This window comes from Calonectris borealis, chromosome 2, assembly GCF_964195595.1.
Source record: "Calonectris borealis chromosome 2, bCalBor7.hap1.2, whole genome shotgun sequence".
Taxonomy (NCBI): domain Eukaryota; kingdom Metazoa; phylum Chordata; class Aves; order Procellariiformes; family Procellariidae; genus Calonectris; species Calonectris borealis.
In genome coordinates, this window is record NC_134313.1 from 81207797 (window position 1) to 81234360 (window position 26564).

Sequence of the window (26564 nt, forward strand, 5' to 3'; positions counted from 1 at the left end):
TATTTACCAGATAATGTGGTGATCAGGTTCCCTAAAAGGGCTTACTTCTCCTTGCCTGTTTCAAATGCATTTTGAAAACACTGGTACAAGATACCAGTTGCTTTGACCAACCTCTGTTTCACTAACATGGTAAGATACCCTAGTAGGCAAGAATGGCTTGACCTTTGCGTTCTTAAACTACCCTCTCATGTCATTTTACCACTGGTGTATCTGTGCCCAGCCCTACCCTGCGCCATCCCAGCTCAGTGACCCCTCTCCCCAGGTGGACTCTAGCCCTGGCTCACCACCTCGCCTGCTTTGGTGATGGCAGCCGCCCTGGGGACAACCTGTCCTGCTGGGGTGCTGTGGGGCTTCTCTCCAGCAGCTGCTCCTGCCACACCTGCTACTTCACTTCAGTATCTTTCACCTGAAGAGAGTATAGCCAGCACAAAAGTGCCACTAGTATTTTTTGACTAAAATTGTTGGATTCCCTGCAAAGGCTTTGACTACCATAGCTGGTTCCCAGTTTATGGCCACTCCAAAAGATCTCCTGCTTTTGACAACACGCTATCCTCCTTAAGAAGCTTTGATTTAAGAGAATAATCACAGAGTAATTTTCCTCCCTGAAAACCTACCAAGTGTTATGTTAAAAAAAGTGAATTCCCACATGGATTAACAGAAATAAAGATCACTACTCTGTCAGGCTTACCCTTCTGTTGCAACGGTAGCCACCAGTTTTGCCTCTCCCTCCCTCAGCCATCAACTCCTGGATTGCTTAAGACTGGGGGAGATTAGGAAACCCAAAATAATGGAGGTTCTCGCTTATCACGCACCCTTGCAGGGAGAGCTCTGAACCGAGGCAGTGCGAAGACTGAAGTGAGCAGACAGGTCCTTCCTGAGGTCAGACCTACCCGCCAGCTTCAGGTCAGGTTGACACTTTGAGCTGGGTGGTTGTGATCTTGCTCCCAGCAGGCAGTACCACCCACAGCCCGAGCACTGACCCTCGGCGCTCACCAGCCTTGCTGACACCCTGCAACAAGAGGCTGCATGTCTTCAGAAGGCTCTTCTTGCCTCAGGAAATGCTTCTATTGCTCTAGCTTGAAGAGATTCATTTTTTAACACCATTGAAGAAGTGTCTCTGGTCCCAACTACCGCATGGACACATGACAGGCGTCAGTTCTGATCGTTTCAGGATTGTTTGTAATTACCAGCCGAGGAGCGCTACCACGGAAGTCAATATTTATGCTGCCAATACTGCTTCTACCAAATGTGAGCTCTTCCAGGACACCGTCTCCAGAACAACATCATTTCCAAATTATTTCAAGATGCCTAGCAGCAGATGGACCACAGATTTGCATCGTAAATGAAAATTATCACACCAGGAGGGCAGGGGGGGTGAAGAGAAGCTCATTACTGAGTACGAAAAGTCATGAACGTCAAGTACTACACACTGAATTAAAGCAACTCTACTCTGCATAAAGATTTTTCAGGCTTCTTCCCATACAGCGATATTTCATCTCTTCCAACAGTTTACTTTAGGGATGTGAAAGGAAGTGACGGATGTACAGAACCAAATTAAACTTTTAGATCAAAACTATCCATGTCTTGACATCTATCCAAAGATTGACTAGTCTCACTAGAATTTATTCGCAGAGACTACGCTAGTTAGACTAACATGTGGCACTTCATCTATATTTACCAGGTTGTTTTCTCAATTTTCAACTGGAAAAACACAGACATTTCTCCACAAAATCTCTGCCAAGTTTGTGGTAAAATTCTTTTTTCAGACAACTCTTACATTTCCTTCCTCTTCCCTATTTCGAAAGCTAAAACATGTTTTTTACGTGGGGTTTTTTTCCCCCTTTTAGTCAAACTGATTTTGGCAGATCATGAATCATCAACGAACACTGCAACTCTTATCTCCCTTCATCTTAAGAAAGAGGAAATCAAACTGAAAAATGCATAAATCAAGGCTCTTCTCCTCTCTTTGCTTTTCATTCTTTTCCTGTATCTGCTAGAAAAGCTCAGTCTATATTTATGCCCATGACTACAGTCCGAAGAAACCAGGAAAGAATTAATCATATCCAATTTATGCCACATAGTAAAGATAATGGATACAAATCTAAGCAAAGCCTAGGAGAGTTAAGGTGCTAACTCATACACTGCTATGCCAAAACCGAACTCCTGGAAGCATTCCTTGGCAACAAACTTGTATGTATGTCTTGAATTCCCCCCTCCCCCAGACTAATTCTCAGAATCTAGCCAGAAGAGATTTCCTGAGGTACTGTAAACAGTATCAGGATTATGTCCGAGCAATCAGATTTACATTTTCTCTAGCCCTTTTTGCCTAGGGAATCTTGCAAGATTAAAGGTATTATTAATATCATGTGTAACAGCAGTGAATCCAGAAAATAACACCACTTTTGAGTTGTTCCCTGAATTTGCCATAGAGCCTACAGATATGCTACAGACTAAATATGCACGGGATACAGAGACCAGACCCTCATCTAAGGCTACGGAGGCAGGCCTGTCGACACCAGCTGAGAGTCTAGCCTACTTATGCTACTTACAACAGGGTTAAGAAAAGCAGCAATTGGTTAGAATAATTTAGAATTCAGTTTTAAAATGCCTTCCTAGAAGGTGCTTTGATGCAGGCTTCCAATTTTTCAAGTCCCTAAAAATCAACCACAAATGTTCTGCAACCTACTGCAGCACATACTATTGGATTGCCTCCATAATCAACTAATGCCACCACAGCCACTGAGAAGCCAAATTCCCAAGTATTACTCTTATTCAGTTTCAATACATAAATCTTCCACGAGATCATCATTTCCTCCCACCACACATATGTCTCTATTGAAATGGCAACTGATCTTTTACGTTAAGTCAGTCTACAATTAGCCGTACATTGTTAGACCACATACTCACCTTGCTGACTCTCAGCCAGCAGCAGTGAACACAAGGGGAAGGAGATGAGGACGGAGCATGCAAAAGAGTGCTCATAAGAGCACTCCCCAGAAATCTGCTGCTCGGGAACTTCCCAAGCCAGAGGCTGTGTCCTTGTATTTAGTAGCCCTCAACAAACTATTTTCATTAATCTTCCAGGGGCTTTTGTAATCCAAAACTTCTTTTTGCAGAATTTAGTGATGCCCTCCTGGAGTTCCTCACCATTGGTTGGGCATTTAACTAAGCAAAACAGCTCTGTATCACCTGCGGACTTGAAGATTTCACGGTTTACTTCCTTGTTGAGGTCACTGACAACAATCAATGCTTTCACCGTTTGCATATATGAAGTCATATGTCTACCATTTCCATAAACATAGCTTTTGTTTATTCATTCAAAACCTAATGCATGAATATTTGCCCAGAAGCTTGGCCCAACACTGCCTTCTCTACTGAAAGGTGAGATGGGCTATGGAATCTCAAGGCAGTAAACACTGAAATTATGGCAGACTAAACATGAACTGTGAAGATTCAATAACTCCAATGTTAGCAAATATCATTATAAAGGCTGTGAAAACCTGAGATGATTTCTGATAGAAATTTTGCTGTTAGGTTCTCTGTACAGACACTTTGTCCTATTTGATAGTCTTCTGTTTCACCATATTTTGTAGTAAAATTATTAAGTTCAAATAAAAACAAACGAATGCCACTTATCGCACAGAAGCTATTTACTTGCCAAGGTTTCTCTCTTAAATAGGTTAAATTTCTCTTAAAGAAATAACTTAGAAAAGGAAATACCAAAACCAAGCAAATAAAGAGTTAATTTGTTTCAGCAATGTGAATCTATTACTTAATTCCTTTGTTTGCATATTTTTGCATGCCACCTAGTGAGTGTAACAGTGTTAGAAAACTTTAGCTCAGGATTTTCTAGAGAGAAAATGAGTGGGGTTTCAAGGTGAAGTTACTGTAAAGTTACCCCAAAATAGAGATTATATATGTTGGCTAAATATTTTATGCAACTGGTATTAAAATCTGAATGAATGATCAAGTGAAGAAAAAAAATTCCAGTCTATCTGGTATGTGCAGAATTAAAAAAAATGCAAACAAGGCTCCTCATTAAATAAACTGAGTTACCATGGGATATGGCAGAAACACTCTCGAGGATCAAAAACTGGAAAAAAAGCATAGGAATAAATCAAATATCATAATGATGGAGGTTAACAGTGGGATCCTGCAAGAATCTCGAAAAGAGGTCTAAATAGCGAAATGACAACGTATGCTAATGTTAGTGAATTATTCAGGATAAAAAAACCCTGAATGTATACAGTTACAAGGGATCTCAGGGGAACAATGGAACAATAAAGTGAAAGAGAAAGATGACACCTTGATAAATGCAGAATATACACACTGGGAAAAACAATCCTAACTGTACATACATAACGATTGGCTCTAGAACAGTTATTAAACTCAAAAACAAATGTTGGAATCACCATGAAAAGATTTTTTTAAATCAGCAGCTTAATACACCCTAAAGGCAGTTAAAAAGATAACTGGAGCACAAGAACAATCAAGAAAAGGAAGAGAAGCAGAAAAATAGAACTATGTCAGTGTGTAAGTCTGCGGTATGCTTTTACCCTCCACACTGCAAACACACAAAAACAAAAAAAAAGATAAACGAGAACTTGACGAAGCATATACAGTAGAGAGGATAAGGTAAAACAAATAGTTATTCACATATTTCTTAGTACATAAGACTTGGAGGGCACAGGAAAAGGTTACCAGGCAAGCAAAAAGAAAACACTTTCTGCAGCATATGCTACTTAGACTGTGGTGCTACCTCCACAGGAAGACGATCATCAAGGTGAGAAATGTATGTACACGCAAAAGAGGGCTAGAGAAATAGGAACTAGGTCCAATGGCAGTAATTTAATATGATTAGCAAGTTTCTAAGCAGTAATTTGGATTGCTAGATGCTGGGAGAGTTCATTGGGCTTATTCTACACCGGCCCTTCTTGTACACTACCATCTGTTGGGGAGTGCTGCACAGGCAGGCAAGGACAGAACACGAGCTCCATACTGGCCCTGTGTAACCATTCATATTCTTTAAAACAGAAGAAGGAGGAAGAGATTATAGTGAGGTTACACCTCCCCCCTTTCCTTCATTGTATGAATAGTCCTTTATTGTTTTAGAAGACATGGCAACAGGCAGGGGGAAGCATGAACTATACAGTGTCTTAAAAAGCCATTTGCTAGTAAACCTACATAAATTTAAAAAAACGCTGGAGAGGAAGACAAAATCCGGTGCATTAACTGCGAGCAGTTATCTTCCCTTTCCTCCTCCCATTGGCAGGGAAAACCAGTGTGCATTAACTTGGCGAATTTCCTCTTTCCAGTAAAAAGTATTAAAACGTGAAAGAATTATCAAAGCAATTAAAAAAAAAATCTTCTAGCCTATTTGGCATGCACAGATTTCCAAAAAATGCCAAAGCCCCTCACTGAACTGAGTTACTATGGAATATGGCAGAAGACACTCTTGAGGATCAGAAACTGGAATAGCCAAACACAAAAATGACACATCACAGCTTTAAAACATCCATTAGAATTATGCAGCTCCTAAACACCATTTTTATTTCTTAGTCTGACACAGAAAATATAAAAGAGCCAATTCCTGATCATCAGACCAGCTAAGTTGTTAGTAAGCTCTGAACACATACACAGAGGTCTCTCAACATTAGAACTCTTTTCACAAAAAAAAAGGTGATTTTTGGAAAATGCAACAGAAGAGGACAACTGGCAATCACTAACTAGTAGAGAAATAAGATACAACACGAAATAAGAACATGAACACTGGGAAACAAGGTGTCATAAAGAGAGATCCTCCAAAGGGCAGCAGCAGGAATAAATAACACGTAACACATTACCAGCAGGACTGCAAGCTTTCTGTAATTGTGCTTGCTTACAAAATATGAAGGAGAAATGTAGTATTAACTTCAAAGCCATCTAGAGGTCATCCAAACCATCTCAATTCAGGGAAGGAACCAGATCAGCCGGTGTTATCACCTAGAAGGCCTATGTTTGGAGAAAACAGCAGAACACGAAGCTCCACTCCTTAGAAGCTTTTGAGGTTCTGGCATTTTTTTCCCCATTGTAAACTGGAACAAAAATAAAATCTTTCAAACATACCAGCAGAAACAGAATCGTGTAATGTCTGAAAACAGGAAATTAATTCTACAGCAGTTTTCAAAGCAATAAATAATAATCATAGAATAGAATCATAGAATGCTAAATTTCATTTAGTCAAAAGCCTTCTAAATAGCCTTATGTGGAAGAATTTGTGGTAATGTTATTAGTGTCACTGTTGATATAAAATAGCATCCACATGGCTACATACACTTTTCCTCTAGAATCACAAGTTAGCATGATGCCAGAAATAACAAAAAGAATCACAGAAGTGTAAAAATACCCAGTTCAGTTTACTGAAATTTCATTCCATCACCTCCAATACAAAAGCAACATTTTAACAAACAAGCCAAACGGGGTTGTGCATTAGCTGGTCAGTTAATTCATTAGTGCCTCACAAAGTCAAAAGTCTAATACATTGCATGCAAATAAGTTGCTTATTAGCAACAATAACATGTTGCGTATTAGCAAATATCCTAATATGTTGCATGCAAAAATAAAATATTTTAAAAAAAAAGCTAGCAATGGCAGCTTTCATAAGTAAAGTAACATAAAGTACTCTTGATCCAAAAAAACCACCAAACAGTAAACACAGTTCATCAACGCATGTTCTAAACGCTAATACAAGGTTACAGAATCAGGAGAGTGACCATCAGGACTGGAGGACAATCAAGCTCATTATCAGTGTTTAAGGTGTACAAGGATGCACACACTCAGTAATGAAATTTTGCCTACTGAACTATTTTGAAGACTTTCAGTAGTTCCAAATACTCTCAAAACAGACACTATGACTTAAGCTGTTCAGGCAAAAAACAGCCTAGCTCTTCTACTGTTGTACCTGGAGGTCTGCTTTGCTTTTTTTTTTTTTTTTTTAATTTAAAAAAAAAAATCAAAAAGAAGGTTTTAGAGTAGGCTTTGGAAAGCAATGACAAACATTCAGCACTGCAAAATAAATTAAAAAAACCAAACTACAACAACAAAAAACCCACCATCTGTCTTAAATACAGTCCTCTGTATTTGCCATATTCCCCAGAATGAAATTTATAATTTGAGAAGATACCTAACGCAGCCATACCCTCAGCACATCATCATTTGCAAGCTTAATGCTACCTCCCCCTAGCCTGGACAGAATCCCAAGGCAAGCAACAGTCTGAATGAACACCTCGGGACTTGGGGAAGGCAGAGTCCATCTGCTGCAAAACCAAACACGCTGGGGACTCTAGGACTGTTTGATTCAGCGCTGCAGTATGCGGTGCTAGATGAAGCATGCCATGGGTCTTCTCCTTAATTGAGAGCTAGACTAGTATTTAGTTATGGCTCTAACAATCTGAAAAAAAAAAAGTTATGGTTTCAAGATGTCCACTTTTTACCCCTTCTCCTCGGAGAGCCAATTTACGGGGAAGACAGCTTCCTTCACCTCTCCCCCTCCCCGCAGCAGGACAGGGAGAGAATCGGAAGGGTAAGAGTGAGAAAAACTCATGGGTTGAGATAAAGATAGTTTAATAGAACAGAAAAGGGAAAATAATAATGATAATGATAGAATATACAAAATGAGTGATGCACAATGCAATTGCTCACTACCCGCACTGACCGATAACCAAGTGGCGATCGCTACTTCCTGGATCACGCCTACCCTTCATATACTGAGCATGACGTCACATGGTATGGAATACCCCGTTGGCCAGCTGGGTTAGCTGTCCTGGCTGTGCTTCCTCCCAACGCTTGTTTTGTTTTTTTTTTTTTCTTGAGCTGAATGTCCTTGACTAGCAGGGTACTTAGCAACAACTGAAAACATCAGTGTTATCAACATTCTTCTCATACTAAATCCAAAACACAGCACTAGGAAGAAATTTAACTCTATCCCAGCCGAAACCAGGACACAAGATCATTAGGGAAAAGAATGAACCACTTTCTTTGTACCCTGCAGCAACAAAAACAGCCCCTCTCTGAACACGTTAACAGCCCCAGGCTCAACATGTTATATATATTCTAAGGAATGAGTCCCAGAGAAACTGAAACTCATTAGAACTAAGATTTGTATGAATGTTGCTGAAGTATTTTTTACTAATTGCCGTTTATTTAACAGGATGCCTGTGACCAAGATGCAATCATTGAAACGTAGAATAAAATCAGAAGGCAGAAAGCCTACAGTTTCCCATCAAGTAATTTGCTGCAATGAACAGCTCTATCAACTGCAACACCAGACTAAATAGAAGTCTGATGATAATATAACACATTTGCAGTGTTGTCTTTAATTATCTCTTGTCACCTGCTTCTAGTACCAGCGTCCTGGGAGCAGCCGACTGAAATTCCCTCTTGTTTGGCCCAGTGACGGTTAACAAATTATAGTTCTAAAGTTTATCTTAATATTAAACTGCTTCAAAGTTCAGTGCCTGCTGTAGCTGAGGCAGAAGAAACTTAAAGGAGAGGAAGGTGCTACTGGAAAAACTAGATCCCCCCCTTGGCACACATGGCGTCAATCTCACACACCTCCTCCTCATTTTCAGCTCATGGTGACTTCACTTCAAACATAGGGTTTCGAGTCTAAATAAATGAGTAGCATCTGGTCCTCTGGCAGCTTTTTCTAGTAGAAATTCATACCTTTAGCTTTAGAAATGCTCTCAGTGTTGCTGAATACTTAAATAATAAGAGACTTGGGCTCAGTTGGCATAATGAAAAGCATTTGATTATACTTTTGGGTTTGGAGATTTTTGTGCTTTATAATACTTATGTAATATGTCTCAACACTGTCTTTGCCTTCAAACTGGCACAGTGACATTCATCCCATGCATTCCACTACTTCAGAACGATACCAAGAGAAAAGTACAAAGCAAAATGCCACCACTCCAGCTATAAGCTTAAGATATTTTACTTTTCCGTACATACATGGAACGCCATGCTGTGTCACTCACAAGATACTACTTCCCTTCCCATCCATTTTCCCCTTGCATATGACTAAGCTTTTCTCACTTTCCTCATCACACAGAATACAAATTACAGACTTTCATTCTTTCAAAATCTTTTTCTTACACCAGCTTGGCTAACAATTCAACTCAGCTTTCCAGCTAATTTCATAAGACAGCATATGTTTCTTTGGGACCAAACCCGGCTCTCCCTGAGCTGGATGGCCTATCTTCTATTCAGTTTGAGAGGGGGAAATATCAGATCTTTTTTAGTTCTTTCACACATGCACACAGTACTTCAGGAATATGAAAAGAGCTATCCATATAATGTCATAACTAGCACTTACACTGATGGATTTATCAACCTACTGCTTGAATCATCAAGAAATACTGGAAGCATGAAACAGTCTTTCAGAAGACTCCCATCTTCCTGCATGAGAATGCTTCATTCATAATCTTGTCTAGCTTTTTCTCCATTCCCTACATTCACAGATATTTTCACTTCTTAAATGGAGATATTCACAGCCTCTTTTCTTGCCTTACAGTAGCTCTGCATTTAAAAATCAGTATTAGATAATCTATTCTCCATAGTTAAATCTATAACTGTATATGCATTTGATATGGTTCAACACAGGTCATAGCAATTCCTTTGCTATTTCTCCAAGTAACTGGTCATCTGCAGAAGGTATTGTCCTGAAAAGTCACATGAAAATTGCTAATATTGGGGTTTTTTTTATAATTAAACAAATTATGCATTTATAACTTTAGACTTGAGCATCTGCTAATCGTAAAAACTATGCAAAAGATTAAGACAGGAAGATGAATAATGAGGGGGGAAAATGCATTGAAGGCAGTATCACTTATGTAAAGGAGAAGAGTGTGACACTATTAAGAAGCTATTCCCTTAACTGTGAAGAGAATTTAAGTCCAAAACAATGCGGGGGGGGGGGGGGAGGAAGATGCACTAACAACAGAATCTTTTTGGAAAATATTTTGGAAGCTATTTCCCTCACTGCACTATGTTCTGTACTCTGCTTAATAATACTACAAAATTATAGTTGCAAATATTTTTACAGCTTTTTTGCCAGAAGGAATTCCTTCTAGCCTTCAGAATATTTAACCAAGTAAAGAAAAAGTTACTGTCTCACCAAACTCCGGTATGACAATGGGATAATGCCCAACGTTTGCTGCAGTTTGCATCTTTCCCCCAGAAACTGCAAGCATGGTGTTCACAGCCAGGTTGCTTTTTCATTGCATTTCCCCCAGGCATTTCGTTCTTTAAGGCCAACTGCCTCCAAAGCTCCACATCTGAGTAATGAGAGCTCAAAGGCCAAACACATGAATAAAAACCCTCAAGAGTCATATCCATTATATCCATACATTTAATCAAGTTTCAGTTTTTATATAGTCAAGCATAAAACAGCAATATACAGTCTGTGAACATAATCTTCGTGTAAAGCCACATCAGCTCACAGAGGTAACAGAATCAGGCCCCAAAAAGAGGGAGAAAAAGAGTTGGTTAGAAAAGTGGCGGAAGAAATGTGAATTCTGTCAAAGAGGAGGATCTGGATGTTGACAGATGCTTGTACTTCGTATCAGTGCACTCCTCCTCCACTGACACAACAGCCCCAGGGACCTTTCAAGCCAACACTTAAGTGGCCCTGCTGCCAGAACCAGAGACTCAGTCAATCCTCTACCCAAAGCTGCACATTTCCTCTCCAAAAACTTAAGCAGAAGATGTAGCAGCCTATCTGTTCCAAGCTGTCTCTTTCTTTTAACCTTAAATATTCACCATGCTGAGCCAATGCCTGCTTGCTTTTCCAATATTTTGGTTTTATAAATGCATGAACACAGGTAAAGAGGTCTTTTTTCAGCTTTATGTTGGTGAACTACTTGGGAGAAACACTAATGGGCTATTCACTCTGAGTATTTATGGAAGTACAATGCTACCTGGTCATGGAGGTTTGGTTTCTGTGTGTAACAAGCTGTAAAGTATCTCACTTTTTCTTTCTTTTTTTTTTTTTTTTTGCTTAGAACTCCCAAGATTTTCCTCTGTCAAACTCCTGTTGTCTCTACAACAGAGAACATCAGAACTAACTGGACTGAAACATCTTCATCCATGATGGAAACTACCTCCTGCAGGACCTGTATGCAAGCAAGCTGAACACCGGACATCATTTCCCAGGTCTTGGCTGTGCTGAAGGGCAGTTATTCCCAAGTTAAGGGGTCAGGACTTTGACTTCACAGTTTCCACCCCAGCTAAATAACCAGCACAACAGGGTGAAACATAAGGAAGAGAAACAGTTTCAAGCATTTCCATATTTAGGGTGTAAACAAACATACAAACCCGCTCTAATGGCTTAGTTGTATAATCCATTTTACATTTTTAAAAATTGTGTCAGACATTTGGACAAGGGTCATTACAAGGCAAAAATTAAATATATTTCAATGACAGCAGAATCTTCAGTGGCAAATGAAAAATGGAAATCATGCCTGTGTCTTATTTCTTGTCAGCTGCAACAGAGTGAAGTGAGGGAAAGGAAAAACAAATTTACACTTGAATGAAAGTATATACTCTGAATTTTTGAGATTTCCACCGCACTTCTAAAAGAAAAAAAGCAGGCGCTGCTTAACTAGCATATTCAGACTTGACGAGTAACACAGAGATACCTGAAGGATGACAGAGGTCTTCGACAACTCCTCTCTCGCCATGGAACTGAGTAAGTACCAAGACCGGCTTTTTGACATATGGACACCCATATGCTTCATTAGCGTGATTTTGCTTTTGAGTCACCACATTTGAAATTATCCTCTTAAATATTTTTCTTTTGACAAATGAATATAGAAGGCCAATATCCACATCCTAAACTGAATTAAAATCCAGGCTGCATAATTTATTCTTTCTAGAGCTCGTGGGAAAGTCAGACATAATGCTGGATTCACAATCCCCAGGTAAATTTAAGACACAAAACACATACAATTTACGCATGTATACTGAGAAACCACTCTATTGCATTTATATTCAGTAATTAAATCACTGTAATCACCCACTTTGTTTCAGAAATATAACAAAAGAGAAGGAAAGAGTGTTTAGACATGAAAGCCTTTGCAGTTTACCCTGTTTGTAAAAAGACAAAATGAGCCAGGTATTTGCTTTAATTTTTTTTTTTTAAATCCAGATGCTGATATGTAATTATAGTTTCTTCTTCCTGAGGTCCCAGGAAGTTAGTGACTGACAATTAGTGAAGCTCTTGTGCAAAACTGAAGAAGCAGCTCTCACTTCAAATTATCTGTCTTTCAGGAGTATTTATTACAGCTAGAGTCAGATGCCGGCACAGGAGTGCGCGTGATATTGCAAATCTCAGTTAAACATGCATTCTAATAAAGGCCAGGACTATGAGTAGCTTACTTATTCCAAATATTTTCTATGACAACATACAGTCCTGAAAAATGATGGTTTTTATTGATAATCCTACTTCTAATTTTACGTTTCACCTTCATCCAGCATCACAAAAAAAACCTTCCGGCAGCAATTGGTATGACTGTCAATCAATCAAAACTGCAACCATATCCAAAAAAACAAATCAATGTAAGTCTTAAGCAATTACAGAAACGTAAGAAAATCAAAACGGATCAGACCAGAAGTTCATCTAGTCAGTATCCTATCTCCAACACACTGATCAAAATCACTGTTGTCCTGAAGAACATGTGGGCAGAGGACCCCACCTCACAGTCAAGTTTACCACTGACATCTTGACCACAGTGGTGCCACTGGCTTTGGATGCCACACACATTTTTTTTAGTTCACCTAAACCAAACGATGCAATCCCTCCCTTCATTCATTGAGTCTTCTCCATATAATCATATCCAGCCATTCCTCTTTAAGTAAAACTGTATTTATACCAGACATATAAAATTATTTCCATTACTGCTCAAGGTTGAGAACTGCCTTGTAGGAAAAGTTTAAATTTGTATAAAATCATCTTACTACATATTGTCATAATGGTGATTTGTGATCCCTTAAAACAAGTCAATAACAATTTTATTTTAGGAACCAGAACCAAATAAAATATTTTGCAGAGTAAATTACACTAACTAGATTGCAAGTTGCTAAACAACTGAGAAAAAGAGAAGATATACCTGGTGAATGTTAAAGTCACCTTTATCACAGCACAGTTAGCTACTTCAGGGGTGTTTACCTGTATCAGGTTTGTTTACATTAAGATTAGAAACACTGACCCAATGTCTTTTTCTGCAAACACACTGCAAAAACAATGCCAGGTGTCTCCGAAGCCACAAGAACTTCTATGAACTCTAGCCGAAAGCTTTCTTGCTGAGCAGCTGCTCAGATTCAGGCCATCATGAGGAGAGCACGTACTCCTGGAGTTCCCAGGGAACTCTGGGACAGCTCGAAATCTTCTGCCATGATTTACTGCCAGTTCCACTAATCTGTCCTCAACTAAACCTGCAATGAGATTAAAATAATCACTTGTTCATCCTAGCCTCCCTCTTCACACACACGCACAAATTACTCTTCTCTGTTTTATTATTTTCTCTCACATCGTTGTCACCTGATAAGAATTGCCTGAAGGTCTGTTTGCTTCTTTTGACTTTGAATGCAACAGGGAGTAGAGATTGCATCATATCAAGGATACTGCCTTAAAAGAGTTGTCTTAAAATGGCAAAGACTAAAACTGTGAGAGTGGGAAGTAAAAAACACAGATGTCCCCTTGATTAGCAAAGGGACATAAAATACCAGCTAGCAATGACCAAGAAATACATATATAGGTGCCGAAGAAACCAGAACGGAATGCTTGTGGCCTCTTCTCCCCATCCTGATAAACCCAGCCCCATCTCCTGATAAACCTCCCTCCATAGGCACTGGAAATCCAAGTGTTTTAGAAGGGCACCGTGAATCACCAGAAACAGACGCACAGAAAATCCAGGGGACTGCACCTTCCAGCATGAAAGGAAATGACATGCTGCAAATGTAATTTAATTTTGACAAACAACAAGAACTTTATGTACTATGGCCTGTGGAGTTTGCTTATCCTGTCTATGGCTAAATAACTTCTTGCTCACATCTATAGCTTGTACAGCCACCGGCTGCAGAAGTATTCGCACAGGAGCCTACAACAGGCACATCAAACCGTTTCCCTCACAGATGGAAAGGTTTCTCAGTTCTACCAGGAAAACAACTTCTCTCAGACTTGTAAACCAACTTACAGTTTTGTTTTATAATTCATGCTGGTTCCCATCTAACTATGCTCCTTACATCCTTCCTGCTACTTTTTTTCTCAAGAGGATTAAATCAAAGAAAGAAAAAGTTCAGACCAATGCTTTTTGTACTAATATATAGGCTCAACAATAACTGTATGCACAAGTGCCTAATAGGGACCATATGCTTTTTTTTTGTATGCTCTACAAAAAAAACAAAGCGAAGAGCACACACTGAGTGCATATTTTGTCAATAAACTGATCAGGTGGCTAAGGGAATAGATGCAACAATTAGCTATCCCCTAGTTAACAAGGTAGCTCTAGAGGTCATTAAACTTTCTCCTCTGCCTTTAAAGCATAAAAATTGCTCCCGGACCTGCTTTACAATATTAATATACACTGTGTATTTGTTAGCATCTTAAGATCAGGAGTGCACTCCTCCTCCTGATCGATGTGTTGGCCACATGTTGTTTTGCACTGTGGGTTGGTCTCAGGGCACCTGACCTGGACTCCTTGCAGATGAAGCTAAACTGGAACACGCAGTCCAAGGAGACATCTAACACACACCAGCTAGGATTAGTCCTTCAGTCCAGAAGACCAGACTAATTTCCAAAACACACGCAGCGTGAACATGAAGTCCTCAGCACCGACTGTTTCCCCCTACAGATTTGCTTCTATTGTGCCACAGCACTTGCTAAAGCAGACACAAATACCAAGGTTAAAATTTAACTTTTCCCTACACTATTTGAGTGAGAGGGGAAAATTATAATCGTGTTTGAAGAAAGGGATAAGTAGATAGCTATATTGTTACAGAGGTTTAGATCTGTGAACAGGCATAAGAAGTCTTCTCATCTGGATCCTAATGAGATTCCCCCAACATGAGGGTGGCATGCCAAGGAAATGCAAGAATAAGCAGGTATTTAACACACCTTAAATAAAAGGATGTATCGCCAAGCAAAGTTTAAATTGACCACAAGATAGGATTCCTTCCTTTGGACAAAACCTGACTGCAATACAAACTCTCACATTCCACTTAAATTCCAATTCCAATACTTATATTCTGCTGAACAGAAATACAAGATGACCAATTTGCTTAATGAAGGAATGGCATAAAGTTTTGTTCTCCTGCCTTTCATTTGAATATATTAATTAAAATTTCTTTTGCCTTCTCATAAACATGTTTCCTAGTCAAGTTGTGATTTAGTAAGTAAACACGTTTGTTCTTATTTACACAGATATTTTCACAATGTCTATTTATTACCATTGTTTTACAAGTCAGTCTACTACCAAGGCACAAGAATGGCTCTCTGTTTTTTTTGCCTTGAGCAAAGAGCAAGGACAAACCCATACAATAAGCTAGTACATAAAGATTTCAGGTAAATACAGTCCTGGCTACAAAGAAAAACAGCTAGCCAAGAAAAGCAGCACAAAACCAGGTGGCTTTTGTATGAACAGAAATACAGCAACAGTCCACTGAATCTCCCTGCTTTCATTTCCACACAGCAGTTACTAGCAGTTTTAAGTAGATTTACTAATCTACAGTAACAACTGTGTATTTTGGCATCCTCCACCACTAAAACTGCTAAATTCCCACCTAAAACAAAAGCAGATGATATTAATAGCATTTATTTTTACTTGTCTTTTAAAAAGCACAACATTGTCAAATACCTCGCAGAGACAGCAATATGGGCCGAAGAGTAGAAGGAATCACCTAGCACACAGCAAGACGACCTCATATGCAGATTGACAGCCTAATGCTTGTGACCAAATGTGCCTAGCCTCTATATTTCTGCACAGTGTGAAATGATGTTCAGAGATTTTAGGAAAGCTGATGTCTTTCTTTAACTATACTTTTTTCTCTAACCTTATCTTACCTGGCAGGATTATTTAAAGGAGGCTCAGCAAGGTAAAAATTCCCAAATTCCCCAATTCTCTTGAAAGAGCATATAACTTGCTACGGCTTTAAATCAGTTTTATGATACAAAAACAACTATCGTTGGTTTGCTATCCGCAAGGAAAACACAACTGGCGATAAGGTTCAAGGTCATGGAAATTCGCTGTAGCACATGCACCAAATCAAAATGCTCACCTGCTGGTTTCCCAGTCTTGGTCATCCTTCTCTCTTTCTTCTTTGGCATCAGAATTGTGTGGGTGTTTCTGCACAATCCGCATCCCACCAGCTTTCACTGGAACAAAAATTAGAGAGACAAAACAAACCTCAGTCAAATCAGCATATTGTTAAGAACATTTTAAGGATGACTCTCCCTTCCCTTACCCCCAATATTTTACAGAATAGTTTCATAGTAATCACAGTTTGAAAAAGGGGCCCAAAGTGTTTAAAAGTGGCGAGTGTGAGGAACAGCTACTTCAGGACTGCATTCTCTTCCACATCATGCCATCTTTGCTCGTCCCGAGAAGCTGCAGCTCATTTTACCGCCTGCTTCCAATACCATTTTAGAAAACTCAACTCTGTTTTAACTGTCCCCCACCCCTGTAAACTTGCAGCAGGCAGAAGAAGAAGTGGAGATGATGGGTTGCATAACACTATGCAAAAGGCCACAAATGTGAATGTTAAATACTCCCATAAAACATGAAGAAACTCATTTGTCATTTCAAGCTAAAAACTACAGCTATAATAACAGCATTTATGGAAGGAAGTACTTCATGAACAGTATAACAAAAAGCAAAGTTTAGGAGGACTCTCAACTTGCATTTAGAACAGAGCTTTTTGTTTTGCAAAACATAAGCATTTACCTCTTTTTAAATCCTTGTCATGATTTAGTTTTAGAAATTATCCAAACGTGACAGCGTTCCTTTTGAAACACAAAACAAGAAGTGAAAGCAAATCCACTTATGTTCATCGTTTATCCCCTCCAAATTGAAATATAAAATAGGAACAAAGCCAGGCCTAACACTGCAGCTACTAAGCAGAGCAACAAGCAGGCTGCTCTCGATCTGCTTTCTGTTTTAATATTGTACTTTTTTTTTTTTTTGCTTCAACGATTGCTATACACGCTTACAGGACAGCATAGGATAAGACGATGCACTTCATTAGCTAATTGGATGAGTTATGTTGCCATCAGAAAACCACTATAGCAGCCAGGAGTCAATAAAACCACCTACAGACGCGTTGGTTTGTGTTTCACATTGCCGCGACACAGAGAGTCTGTGGACAGCCTCGGCAGAGATGTCGCAGCCGGAGCAAGCAGGATGCCAGAGCAGCACTGGGAAGGCGCCGAAGCAGCTTGCCAGCGCGGCTAGGGGAGGCTGTACTTCTGACAGCCCTCCTGTGCCCAGCGAGAGAGGGATTAAGGCACCTCACAGCAGTTCAGTGCTAATCCCTGAAACCTAGAACCAGGTTTAGTTCTCAGTTCTTAAGCAGGTCAGCAACTGAAAGGACACCCCTGTGCATGAATTTTACAGCCTGGGTGAAAGCAAGCAGTAAAGTGACCCGCCCTAGGAGAAAGTGACAGCTCTTTGGTCCTGGGATTTTTTAAAATAGATTTTAAGCTTTGTTTGATATTTTAAAGATAAACTTCTGATTCAATAAAGGACATTAACTAAAGACAGGCGATCAACAGGCAAAACCAAAAAAGTATCTTTTAAAACCTATCAAAACTGTGTCCCCTTACCATGCATTAAAAAAAACCCAAACAAAACACTAGCCATTTTGTGTTCTCTCTCCAGCATAAAACTTACACTACTTAAATTGGTGAGAAATGTTTCACATGGGACAAGGAAAGATAGAACGGTTAGGCAACAATGTAGTTTTAAAAATGAAACAAAAATTAAAATGCCTATTAATTTTTCTTGATGCAAACTCCTTAGAAATTTAAGTTTGTTCACAAAAGCAAACACCCTGAGTTCTGTCAAGTGCTGTCTTGTTCTAACATCTCAGTTAATCAAAGCGATTGGTATGTTTTATTTACATTAATTTATAAATTTAACATCATTGCACAATCCGTTCCTATTAGTTCCCTTTCAAATTACTTTTTCTGAAAGATGCTGCCTCCACAGCAACATCTGCCAGGTTACAAACAGCACTTCTGGACAATACGCGCACGCTTCCAGGTTCTTCACCAGAAAACAATACCCAAAGATTTAGTGCTAATTTAGGTGTGGTCTAAAATCTCTCTCCTCTCATATTGTATATCATCAGGCCACCAGCCACTTGTTTTTTCTTTATCTGTCACTGGCAAAGATACATGCAGCTATCACGTTCAGATTTGTCTGTATGTAGAATTAACAGGGAATAAGAAGCAAATAACCATACAATTAAAAGGCATAATAGTGACTGACCAATGCAGTAACTTAATAATTTTAATAATCTGATTTTTTGCACTAATATCAACAGGGATCGTATAGACAGCTAGAAGTACATTGGTGCATAATTGAATAATCTTTAGTAATCCGGGGTTACTCTGCAGATCTGGGAAACCAAAAGAAGAATCCAGCAAACAATTGCAGTAATAATTTGTATTTCTGAGACCAAAAGTGAAATAATTAGATCAGTATCCTGTACATGTAGCTGATGTACATTTCTGCCACCTGTGACACAGCATGCTCATACCCAATCTAGTTTCAAGAGACTTAGCTTAAGAAAAGAAATACCCTTGCAACATAATTCACTTCCTTTTCAAAAGGTCTCACCCAAGCTACACTACCTCAGGGTTAGACAGAGAGAAGAAATGATTATTATATCCACCAAGAAAAACCCACTCCATTTGCAAGATTTTCTTGGGACTTAGGATTCATCTATTTCTTACTTGCCTGGCATTTACTACATAATTTGACAGATGCTTAACACGGTGATTTTGTCACTTAAAAGTCATTCTTAAAAGAGCTCAGATTTCCTTATAGTAAATCCTGCAGAGAGAGGATTGAAATAACTGATAAACCACCTTGCAGAACGCTGTCAGAAATCAGTGCCCAGAAGAGGACGGTGTCAACGACATCATGTTGGGGTTAGGAAGAAAGCAGTTCCCGCGCTGAAGAGGGAGCTCGGGCTGCAGTTGCTCAGGAGAAGTCAGGTGGGACCTGTGCTAAGGCAGGAGGGGACCGGGAACAGCTCCCTGTGGTGGCAATGGCCAAGAGGCCACCAACCTCTAAAGCATGAAATAAAGTGGCGATCATCTGCTAGCACGCTCCGAGAAGAGCAACAGCACAAGTCTGTTTGCCCCACTACTGGATAAGAGCTAAGTTTTGGATTTTAATTATTATTTGTCGTGTTTTCCCCACTCCGAGAGGCAGACGGGACTGTCTTGTTTGTCCTGTGAACGCCAGCCTACATTCCTCTTAAGGGTACGACTACTCCTTTTGGAAGTGTATTAAAGAACTGTGTTAATCAATTACCATTCAAGATGATCTGGGGTCGGTAAACATTCTCAGTCTATTTACCCTTTTTTTTTTTCCCCACTGCCCTGCTTCTTCGGGACTGCTCCCAGTTTTTGAGACTGAATTCTCAAATAAATCCCACCAAGTCACAGCTAGCACCAAGAACCTAGAGAAGCACCGCAGCTCAGCGATGGCTCCAGCTCCAGCTCGCTGAGGTTGCAGACCCGAGGCAGTCCTTCCTGGGGGAACCTTCCAGCTCAACCCAAATCGACCGCTGGTCACAGCAACCGGACAGGAACTTTTAGAAATCCAGAGTATAACCAAGAGCTTTAGCAGCTTCCCGTTTTCCTTGAGCATCATATTAAATATTAAAACAAAATTTATTTCTTATGTACCATATAGTAACAGATTCCATTACACTGATAAGATGTATGAAAAGCCAGGACCGAGAGAAACGCAAAATATGCTGTTCTGCAAGCATAAGGGAGCATATATTAGTGTCTGACCATTTCACAGAAATCTTGGCTCAGAGATATACTCTTTTAATGTAGGAAAAAGCACATAACTATTTTCACGAACCTACTGTAAAGCTTCATAAATAAACTATTAACACAATCACCTTGCTTTATTCCTCCACAGTATCTACTAGAAGAAATGAACAGCCAAAAGCATAATTACCGAGACCTATTTAGAGGGACTGCAAGCTGTACAAACCTACTCAGCAATGTATTATAGATGCATTGATCTCACTGACAGATGGATATTTAATAAAGCTTAAGTTGGGGCCCTCTTAAGTCTCAGAAAGGAGTTCAAAGTCTCTTCGTGTACCCTGTTACCAGCCTGAGGTCTTGAGGTTTCTTTCCATTTCATTATCCTTTGTCTTTTCAAGTGCTTTTTGTGTCTTTTTTTTTCCCTCCCTATGTGAAAGATCAATGCAGAGAGTAAGCTAACAGACTGCAGGCAGTCATTAGGCGAGGGCTAACAGTGTATATGAAAAACAATGGATTTGTCAATTCTGCTTTAATTTGATGAGCCAAATCCTTCCTAACTTTTACATGTCTAATTCATACTCAGTGGGGTAAGACACATCCGTAATTACAGGTAGGGCTCTTTATACAACCGCAGCAAAACCAGAGCTTTTAAGCCATTAGTTAAAAAAGATCCCCTAGTCACAACTTTGCCTTGCTAGAACTTGCCTTGTTATTTATTCCACCTGTATTTATGTAGCCTTTTTGTTTGGTTGGTTTTTTAAGAATTTTTTACTTTAATTTCATTAAAACTTGTTTGCAAACTGCCCTATTGCATTATATTATTATTCAAGGATCTAAATTGGCTTGAGACAGAGGATTAAAATCTAGCTTCAGCCCCCAGAGTAAATATAAACTGTCAGTAATCAGCACATTTACTGTGGATTTTCCAAGTCTTAAAAGACCACAGGGTCACTTTCCTCTGCCAACCAGCTCAGAACCGTCTTCTTCCAGAAACGATCTGTAGATACTGTAAAGCATTAGATTTTTCTGGCCTCAAAGACAGACTTGGTGATCACCTTCCTTCCAAAGCTGAATTGGTGCATACTCACAAAAACCCCCTCAGGAATGCTAATGATCTTAAAAGGCACATAGCTGAAAAAGTTCTTCAGTTCATATGTGGATGCGTGTTTTACAAAGAAAAAAATAATAATACTGAAATACTCTGACAGCAAGGGAAACCTGTACTGTACTCCAGTTGTACTTTTGCACTGTGCATCGCTAGTTTCTCATGTGGTCTATGGAGGCTCACTTAGGTCTTTAAAGAAATTCCACCTGTTTCAAACATGCAACATGCAACAACATCAGAAAATACAGTTACGAAGCACCTAAATGAAAATATCTGCCATTTGTCCTTCGTTCCCTTTCCATTGATGATGCAGCAGGAAGACACAGCTAAACCAACCTAAGGTCTTAACCGTCCCTTCACACTGAAGCTGACATTTACCTGACCTCAAGGCGAGCCAGCTCGAGGAGCTATGGCAGCAAAAGCTGTCGACATTGGGAAAGGTGCTTCGGTTTGGTTCCTTGAACCTGCTCGCCAGGAGGTCAAGTAAGAGCTAATGCCATGGCAAGGGAGGCTGCAGAACTGGGACGACTCTGCTCAGCCAAGAGATCGGCTTAACTGTACTGCTGAACTGTATTTGCCATGCAAAGCAAAGCCATTATTTCTCACTTCTATTATCTATTTAAAGGAATTTCAGGTCCTCATTATAAAAAGAGCAGAATTCAATTAGGGTTCAAAAATTGTTTTCAAATTTAGCTTTAAATCCCATCAATTCACTTGAATATAAAACTAACCTGTGAATTAAGAATTTCAGCATTTTTTGACTGAAACACTTAAAAAAAACCCCAACTATTCCACCAGGAAACACTAGAAGACACATGAAAAGTTACTGCTGCAGGGACCAAAGTTCCCTTTTTTAAGAAAACCATAATAAAGAAGAAGAAAAACTAACAGTACGTGAAGGAACAAGACAACCTGGATACTGCGAATAACCGAACCCCACCTGTGTACAGAGAGGAGCTGCCGTCTATGAACGGTAGCAGACCAGTGCCCCACCGAAGGTGAAATGCAGCTCCTATCCCGATCACCCGCTGCTCTGCTCGCCCATGAGCGTGCAGCAGCGGCTGGAAGGTGCCGGAGCTCCTTCGCTGGGCAGCCAGCAAGCAGCTTTACTTGTTTCCTACCCTGCCAGCCTCCAGAAGTAAAGCTAGGAGCGTGCAGCCTGCTCTAGCACTCGCAGCGTAACGCCCACAGGCAAAATGGATGCAGGGAGTACCCTTAACTTGCAGTTTGTCTGTTCGCACTCAGCTGTGTTGCGAACAGCCAGGCAGGCTGTGATGTGGCTGCGACTGCTCCTTTTCCCTTCCCGCCTTTGTCAGCCCCGGGCGGTGGTTTCGCAGGCCTCCACCGCCCTTCGAGGAGGGGATGCCCTCCCAGACGAGGCCCGATGAAGACAACGCTGTCTCCCGGGTCAGAAGCTGGAGATGCCAAGCAGCACAAACCCGATGAGGATCTATCTGCCACCGGGGAGCTCCTCTGGGAAGGCAGGGCAGGGAGCCTCGCCCCCGTTACCGGGGAAGGCTGCCAAGGGCAGGGAAAGCCGAGGGAGAGAGGGCGAGCGGCGGGCAGAAATCGGGACGGGGACCCACGCACGCCTCCCGGGGCCGGAAAGCCGGATCAGGCGTTGCTTTGGGCGGCGGCGCCCGAGCACGGGGAAACCACCCGGGGCTCACACCCCCCGGCAGCGGCGGCGGGACCCGGCCGAGACCGCCCTCGCCCTCCTCAGCCCCGGGCAGGGCCGAGGAGGAACTTGGCGGGGAACCGGCGCCCGGCCGGGCTCTCTCGGCTCACCCGGCCCGCGGCTGCCCAGGCCGCCCCGGCCCCCCCCGTCCCATCCCGTCCCCAGGGGTGGGAAGAGAAAGAGCGGAGAGACGGGAACCGGCGGCCGTACCAGCAGGAGGGTGTCCGGCCCGCGTCTCTGCTTTCTCTTTGGGAGGCGAAGACATTTTTACTGTGGCAGCGGCCCCGCACCGGGCACCCGCACCCCGACGCCGAGCAACGGCCAGCGCCCAGCCTGCCCCGCGCCGCGCTACCCGCCGCGGCCCCGCGCCCGCCCTGTCAACGTGGCCGTCGGGCGCCGCCGCCAGGACGCGCCCCAGCGGGGGCGTCACCGCGGACGTGCCGCCGCCAGCGAGGGGCGGGAGGAACCGTGCCCCGCCCCGCCGCCCCGCCCCGCCGGGGGAGGGCGGGGCCGCCGGGCCCGGCGGCCCCGCCCTCCCCCGGCGGGGCGGGGCGGCGGGGCGGGGCGGGTGCCGGGGACCCTCCGGGGGAGCGGCGGGAGAGACCGCCGGTTCCGTGCACAGCGGCTGCCCGTTTTTTATTGCCACCTCTTTGCGTCTCTGTGTGTGTTTACCGAGCGTTTGGGGTTTGGTGGTGTTTTTTTTTTTTAATTTCTCTTCTCGCGACCCTTTTTGCCGCTGCCGAGTGTGAAGTCAGGCTGCCTTTAATATCCCGTTTGGATAGCATAGGCAATTTTAGAGGGTAATACACCTTTTTATTTAATTGCTGAGAGAAAACGGCCCAGGCAATTAACATAATTCTGAATTATGTGCTTGTACACTTCAAATAATACTTTTCATTAGCGACTAATTGGCAATTCACATCTTCCACTTTGTTCTGCCAAGCCATGTATGTGTGAAGCGGCACGTATAGCGCTCGTCTTGCCTGTGCTTCAGATCTTTGTACCTTTTGCTTTGAAATCACAGTGCTGATTCACACCGGTTTAAGAAATTTTTCAAACGCTTCACTTATATTTTCCAAGCAATGGGGAAAGGCACAGAGCATGATACCTAAATTAATTAAATTAGCAGCAAAGTGTAAACCATACAGGCTGTTCTGGTTTTCTTTTATAATTTGACATAAGGAAAGCAAGTCCCCCAAAATATAAGTGATGGTTGGAAGTTGAACCTCCCAAAAGTGCTGTAGTAATACTGCATCCCAGGTATGGTATAGGGAAATTAATATAGTAGTATTTTAGTTATTTGCTATCACTCTTTGTTACAATTATATTACCATTGTCAAAATATAAGTGATGGGTAAATATACAGGGTTTTTTTTTTGGCAACAGTCCCAAATATAATCACATCATAGTATCCTTAACAGCCTGCATGAACAAATGTTATAAAAATGCTGTAACTAAGTTCTTACGTTTTGCTGCTGGGTAATTTCAATTTCTTACACATTTGGCACTTTGGAGTTTCAGGTTATATTTTCAGCTCTGTCACCTTCTGTGTAGCCTCACACAAGTGACTCCAATTCCCTTTGCGGTCTCTGTCAAAGTCTATTCAGATTATAATTTTTTCTAGAGCAGAATTATCTCCTAAATGGAGATTTTAATGCTTCTTTGTCTACTGTCCTCTGGATTCAAATCAAAAGATTATATTTTCAGCTATTCTTGGTTTTCCCAGATATGTTTGGTTTGGATTTCCTGTGCTGGTTACTAGAGTCGGTATGAATTTTTGCTGTTGCCAGTCAACCAGCTGTTACAGAATTGAAATGAAAGAAAACGTGCTTTATGACATTAAAAACCCCACAAGTTTATGGTTTTTCTCTAAGAATCAGTAATAATTTCATATTTCAGTGCAAGGATTTGATATGTGAAGATGCACTGGGAAGAAGAATTGCATCAAAAATGTACTTTGGCTGTTCTTGTGAAAGCTGGCAACATTTCGTAACATTACAAGACTTTGCATGCCACCATTAACACAAGTACTTGCGTGAAGGCTTGCTGTGGCTTCACTGCTAAAACACGACACCCGCCCTGGCTGTGTCTCAGAAACACAGGGCAGAAACAGGGTATTTGCTGCAAATGCAGCTGTGCATCAGGTTTGGAAGCTGGGATCCGAAGGCAAGCCATTCTGGTGCAGAAGGAGCTAGGACTGGAAGAGGGGAAGAGAGATGGAAACAGGAGAATCCAAGGCGCGGGAGGACTTGGCCTGAGTGGACAAGGAGATGAGGACAAAAAGTTGAGTAAGGGGTGGTGGAGAGGTGACACGAGAATTGCAGAAGCAGAGCAAGTGCCACGGTGGGAGATAAGAAACATCTTTCCTCAAGCAATGAAGTGGAAGCCAGGACTGGTTGGGCGAGACAAGGATGAGAAGCCTGGAGGGAGGGAGGACAGACCGAAGGCAGGTCAGGCAAGAGCAAGCATGCAGAGGGTCAGGCTTGTGGGAGGGAAAGGGAAGGATCTTTGCCGCTTTCCAGAGCCTGGAGGTTCTCAGACCTTGCTATACTTGTCAGTACATATGATTGCTCATTTCCTCAAGCAACAGGGGCCTGTGCAAATGCTGAGTTTCTGTGCTTGCAGAAGAATTACTGTTGTGGTTTAACCCCAGCCAGCAACTAAACACCACACAGCTGCTCGCTCACTCCCCCCACCTCCGGTGGGATGGGGGAGAGAATCGGGAAAGTAAAAGTAAGAAAACTTGAGATAAGAACACTTTAATAATTGAAATAAAGTAAAATAGTAATAATAATAATAATAATAATAAAAGAGTATACAAAGCAAGTGATGCAGGATGTGATTGCTCACCACCCGCCGACCTATGCCCAGCCAGACCCTGAGCAGCAATCACTGCCTCCTGGCCAACTGCCCCCAGCTTATATGCTGAGCATGACGTCATATGGTATGGAATATCCCTTTGGCCAGTTTGGGTCAGCTGTCCTGGCCGTGCTCCCTCCCAGTTTCTTGTGCACCTGGCAGAGCATGGGAAGCTGAGAAGTCCTTGACGAGTGTAAACACTACCAGCAACAACTAAAACATCAGTGTGTTATCAACAGTATTCTCATACTAATCTAAAACACAGCACTGTACCAGCTACTAGGAAGAAAATTAACTCCATCCCAGATGAAACCAGGACAATTATATAGGTGTCAGTGTGATACCATAGGATAGAATTTCATTTTCAGTTATTTATTCCATTATTGTTTTTAAAATGTTGCAAGAAAAGCAAAAGGAAACAAAAATCCCAAATTAAAAAAAAAAAAAGATATTTGTAAAATCAAGTACTTAAATGAGGAGATGCTGTAAAGTTTGTAAGTGAGATTTCACTTCTGTGAAACAAAGTGATTGTTTCTTTGGCAGATCTAAGGCAACATGCATTTCTCCAGCTAGCGGCGGTGCATTCATATTAGTAGCAATCTCCTTCTCGATTATGCCAATGTACAAGAAATACAGAGGTAGCTGACAGGCATTAAAATGCTGGGAGTTTTCAGTCACTTTGTCGTTTCCAGCAGTCCCGTTGTTTGTACCAGCATGCGCGAGTGGGAGCAACTGTGGGAAAGTTCGGAGGAAAACAGGCAGAGTTTTTACAAAAAGTTGGCCCTAGAGTAACTTCCTTTGCCAAGTCAGCTGCGCCGGGTGCTGACACCCCTTTCCCAGGGACTGTAGGAAAGGCAAGTCTCTACTGGAAAACC

At 41.4% G+C, this 26564-nt stretch overlaps 1 protein-coding gene across 2 annotated transcripts in view; it reads right to left on the reverse strand.

The window, feature by feature from the left end:
- Positions 1 to 23240, reverse strand: part of DAP (death associated protein) — a 305538-nt gene extending 282298 nt beyond the window's left edge. The window contains exons 1-2 of one of the 2 annotated variants that reach the window (XR_012672440.1): positions 23041 to 23223; positions 16312 to 16408 (exon numbers count right to left, since the gene is read on the reverse strand). Coding sequence is in view for 1 of the 2 variants with exons in the window: in XM_075142458.1 (XP_074998559.1) it covers positions 16312 to 16408; positions 23041 to 23095 (152 nt within the window). In the remaining variant the exon portion in view is untranslated. Of the gene's footprint in view, positions 1 to 16311; positions 16409 to 23040 lie in introns of both variants that reach the window. The other variant, XM_075142458.1, reaches the window with a different exon arrangement.
- Between the last annotated feature and the right edge of the window lie 3324 nt (positions 23241 to 26564).